Source organism: Pteropus vampyrus, unplaced genomic scaffold (assembly GCF_000151845.1).
Source record: "Pteropus vampyrus isolate Shadow unplaced genomic scaffold, Pvam_2.0 Scaffold225, whole genome shotgun sequence".
Taxonomy (NCBI): domain Eukaryota; kingdom Metazoa; phylum Chordata; class Mammalia; order Chiroptera; family Pteropodidae; genus Pteropus; species Pteropus vampyrus.
The window spans coordinates 327,100-331,480 of NW_011889006.1; the positions used below are offsets into that span (position 1 = coordinate 327,100).

A 4,381-nucleotide genomic window follows, 5' to 3' on the forward strand; every position below is an offset into this window, starting at 1 on the left:
CTTCCAGAGTAACGCCAGGAGACCCCTCTGCCCAGAGTTAGCACCCTACCTTCTAGTTCCTCTCTAATATGGTGGGGCCTCTGAAGGCATCTTACTTTCTTCCTCTACCCTAAAGGTACCCCCACCAAAGAATAAAAGGTTCCTCATTCCCTTCTCCATTGACCCTGTGGTGACATGTTTGCTCTCTACTTGTTCTACCTAGGCATTTTCTTATTAAAATGTCTTTCCACCTTTCCTAACTTCCAATGGTTCTATTCTGTGAGCTGTGTGTCCTATGTGTCTCCTATCTGTCCACGTCTTATGTGCCTCCAACCTGTCCACATCCAGATTTCTTACGTGTCCTTCTAGAACCTGTTTCCATCCCACTTCACAGTCCCCTATTTTCTAGAGCTGGCCCTACTCTAAATTCTGTCCCACCTGGATTCCATTCCCATGCTAAAATGAACAGTCCACCACCAAAGGAAACTCCTCATGCAAGCTGTGAGGGAGACTTTCCCAGGAGAGCTCAGGTGAGCCTGTGAGTTCCTCTCTCTGCTCCTCATACCCTTCTCAGCTACCCAGCAAGATATAACACTCTCCACAGGGGGAAGGCTGGTCTCAGCGGCCAGTCTGGGATCCTGTTCCCCGGCCCTTTGTAGACAGATTGCCTAGCCCACGACCTCAGATATTTTCCCTTCCTCTTCCTCATTTCTTCCTCTTCTCTTTCTCAAGAATCCTCAAATCTGTATGCAACTTCTCTCAGTTCCTTTAACTACTTCTAATCCTGGGGTTCAAATAATCGTCTTTGTTCAATAGCCCTCACGCATGCACAGCAAATGTCTACCAGCCATGGCTTTTCCTCCCCGATACAGCAGCAGCCCAAATTCAGTATTACTCCCATAGCAAGAGAGTCCCCTTTCTTCTGCAACCTTCTTTATTTCTCCAATTCCCACTCCTGATCTGACAACAGAATAGTTGAAATCTGAGGATCCTGGAATATTGCATCGCAATTTTTGGTTCTGAAATCTACTTCCTCTTTTCAGGACAGTCATGCTCCCCTCTCACCCTCAGACAAGCACACCACATCAACCACACCACCATAGCAACAACAATAATAACTAATTTTCCAGTTTTGCATCCCATTGCCCCATTTCTGGTCAAAAACTCTTCATAAATTTCTCCAGACCCATTTGTCATTTTCACTGTCTCCCTCCCTACCATATACCATGGACCTCTCCACATCTTACTCTCTCTGCCAAAAAAATGGTGTTCCTTTTCAACCACTCACTTGCAATAGCTCTCTGCTTTAACCCTACTTTCATCCACCTGCCTTGCACTCACTCCAGTCCTGAAGGATGGGGTCGGGAGCCCCAATATGTTCCACCACACAGGTGTAGACATCCCCGAAAGAGGGGGTTGTGGCTAAATAAGAGATGGTCTGGTATGTCCAGTCTCCATTGGGCTGGGCAGTCTTATGGGCGCTGCCATGAGGGAGGACAAGCTTCCCGTTCTTCCTCCACGTGATGGTCACATCCATTGGATAGAAGCCCCACACATAGCAGGCCAGCATCACGGGCTCCCTTGTGTTAAAAGGAGTGGTTTTGGCTACTTGCACAGATGGTGGCCCTGCATAGGAGGAAAACATAGTCATGAAGGAGGGCTTTTTCACCAACCTGACTTCTTTCCTACATCAGTTCTTCGTGGATTTTACCTTCCATACATTCTATGTCACCACACATCCTTTTGAAAATAAGGAATTAGAATTTACTCCTGCTTAACTCTTTCTTTTCTCCCATTCCTTCATTACCCGTTCCTTTTATTTTTTTTCTCCTCCAAAATGATGTTTGATCATAATAAGAATAAGCCAGGTCTGAACTGCAAGCTGTTCCAGAAGTCACTGTATTTATTTCAATTACATAAGCTAACAGCAGTCCAGAGTTGTAAGCTGGGGTTTATGTAAAGGTAAGAAAATCCTCTGTCCTCGAATTTCCTTTAACAAATAAATGTGCTAAATAAAACTTTTTTTTCCCTCAAAGAGTTTAAGTAAATAAGCCTAACTCAGGACTCTCTTAAATTTGGATTAGTGTAGTCCAAATTAATGAGATTATTAGTATTGCCATTTTCACTAGCTTATTCTCCTAGGTGACCCTCCTGCTTGCCTCAGTCTTGGTGCTTTTCAAACAAAATCTTAAATAAAAAAAAATTTTTTTAAAACTTGGTTAAAATGCAGATTTCCTAGCCTTTGTCCTCAGATATTTTCATTCAATGGATCTGCAGTGGCACTCATGGGCTCGCATTTTTAACAAGCACTTTCCCCAGGCACTTCTGAGAAAGGCGGTTCAGAAGTCACATCTGAAGACACACTACTCTGTCCTGTAGAGATCTTCAAGTTTTCTTTTACCAGTCTCAAGTCACTCTCAATGCAAGGGATCAAGGGTGAGAAAGCATACATCATCAGAGGCTTTCCAAATATTCCTGTGCTGAGGCCCATCCCAGACCAAGAATATCAGAATCTGGTACAAAAAGACGTAACCATTTGGGTAAAGCCATTCTGGTTATTCTGACACACCCCTGGTAGAACTGGGATCTGCATCCTTAGATGCCCTGCCTGAGAAGAAAACACGTGGACTCTCCCCTGAAGAGCTCCTCATGGGCTCACCTATTACTTCTTATTCCTGCTCCACCCTCACCAACCACCTTATTTCCCCTTAGGGGTCAACCCTTCCTCTTTCTACATCCAGGTCCACCATTTTTTGCTTCTTTTTCTGCCCCAAATCTTGAACCTCTTGCCTGCTGAGATATCCTCCCTGGCCTCCCCTGTCTTAACTATGTTTTCTAATAGCCCCTCTGTATCCTCTCTCCTTACGTGTCCTGTGGGTCAGTGATCCCCAGAAGGGCTTTGTGTGTGTGGCACAGTTCTGGAGCCCCTCAGTCAAGCGCTGGAGCAGGTTTTCCTGCTGATTGAGGTAACTCGAGAGGTAAGTGGCCAAGACATTCAGTGCCCCAAATTCACAAGGGGCCATTCTGTGCTCCTCTGGATCCCAGCAGGTCAGCAAATCTTTGTTGAAGGATATACAATATGTGAAATCCTGTGGAGTCCCATCATCATCCAACAGACAGGTGCTTTCCACATGGGCCACAAAGCCATCTGCAGGAGCCAGAGAAGGGGGCAGGTCAAAGGCCAGGCTCAGATACACCCAGTGAGTGGGGCACAGGTTTCCCACCTCAAGCAGCATCTATTGACCAAGCTTATGTACTGGAGTCCCTAAGAGCCCCGATTGATGGAATAGGTGGTAGTAGCAAAGATGTTTTAGATCCTGTTTCGTCTGTATGTGAGACTAAGTGTGGGGACAGGAGTGGCCTGAGATTATTTGCATGTTTAAACACGGTGATTTAACCAGGACAAGGCCTTCAATAAGGCACATTATTGAGTGAGAAAAGGGGTAAAGTAAAAGAGCCAGCCTTGTCTTGTGCTGGATATGTTATTAAATATTCACTCCATATACATTTATGGAGCACTCACTATGTGCCGGGCACTGTGCTCGGAGTTGGGGATGCAGTAAACAAGACAGATGAGGTCCTTGCCTACATCCCAGCAGGAAATCTATATCACACAAATAATTATACAGCTTAATCACTATTAAAATTGCTACAAAGGTACAGTACACGTGCTATAGGAGTAAGTAATTGGGAGACAAACTAGTCTTGGCTGTCTAAATCCAATAACAAAACTGAACCCCCTCACCCCGAAACAGGAGCGGAGGAAGGGAGGGTCCCAGGAAGGAATATCCTTACCTGCTCCGGTGCAGCCTAGGCCAAGGCCCAGCAGCAGCTGCAAGAGTATGGTCATGGTCTGCTGTGGGAAGGCACAGGCAATTCGGTCCCCTGGACCAGCTCCTCCAGGGGCCTTGAAACCTTGCCTGCTCCAGAAACCCCAGTCTGGGTAGATGATCTTCAGACCTTGAGCGGAATATGGTATTACCCGGGCCCCTTGATCCCTATTAAATGAGTGATTTAGAGCTACCCGCCCCTAGGTACTAAATTTGTTCTACCAACTCATATAAGCCCTGTTCAAAACTGAGGGTTATCTGATTGGCTAAGGAACCAGGGCAAACAAAGAGACAAATTGTTGAGTGCCTCAGCCTAGCGTCATCAGTTACTAAGTAAATCTCATCCTGCCCTAGGCTTTAAACTTCTGGTTTCCTTCTTAACTCTTCCTGTGGGTGGATTTCCCTGGGTCAGTGGAGAGAATACTCCCAGTACTCCTAGGATGCATGTGGCCAGGTCTGCTGCTTGTTTAACTGTTTCCTCTCAATGTCTTCCCCAAAGACTGAGCCTAGATAACCTCTTTTGTTCCTTAAAGGGAGTTATTTAGGAAGATATTACATAACCCTTGTTCTGC

General features: G+C 45.7%; 1 protein-coding gene across 1 annotated transcript; it reads right to left on the reverse strand.

Moving 5' to 3' along the window:
• Window positions 1–20: 20 nt before the first annotated feature.
• On the reverse strand, window positions 21–4,057 carry LOC105300969 (HLA class II histocompatibility antigen, DM beta chain). The gene is made up of 3 exons (XM_011373410.2): window positions 3,775–4,057; window positions 2,846–3,127; window positions 21–1,605 (listed from the first exon to the last, which is right to left on the reverse strand). The coding sequence occupies exons 1-3, from the start codon at window positions 3,827–3,829 to the stop codon at window positions 1,298–1,300; spliced, it is 645 nt and encodes a 214-aa protein (XP_011371712.1). The 5' UTR covers window positions 3,830–4,057; the 3' UTR covers window positions 21–1,297.
• Window positions 4,058–4,381: the final 324 nt, after the last annotated feature.

Excerpts from the sequence above, each read along its gene's own strand:
- LOC105300969 (XM_011373410.2), bottom strand. The coding sequence starts at position 3,829 with ATGACCATACTCTTGCAGCTGCTGCTGGGCCTTGGCCTAGGCTGCACC. Across the intron at positions 3,128-3,774 it reads CCTAGGCTGCACCGGAGCAG|ATGGCTTTGTGGCCCATGTG; the intron begins GTAAGGATATTC and ends TGGCTCCTGCAG. Across the intron at positions 1,606-2,845 it reads ATCACTGACCCACAGGACAC|GGCCACCATCTGTGCAAGTA; the intron begins GTAAGGAGAGAG and ends CCTCCTATGCAG.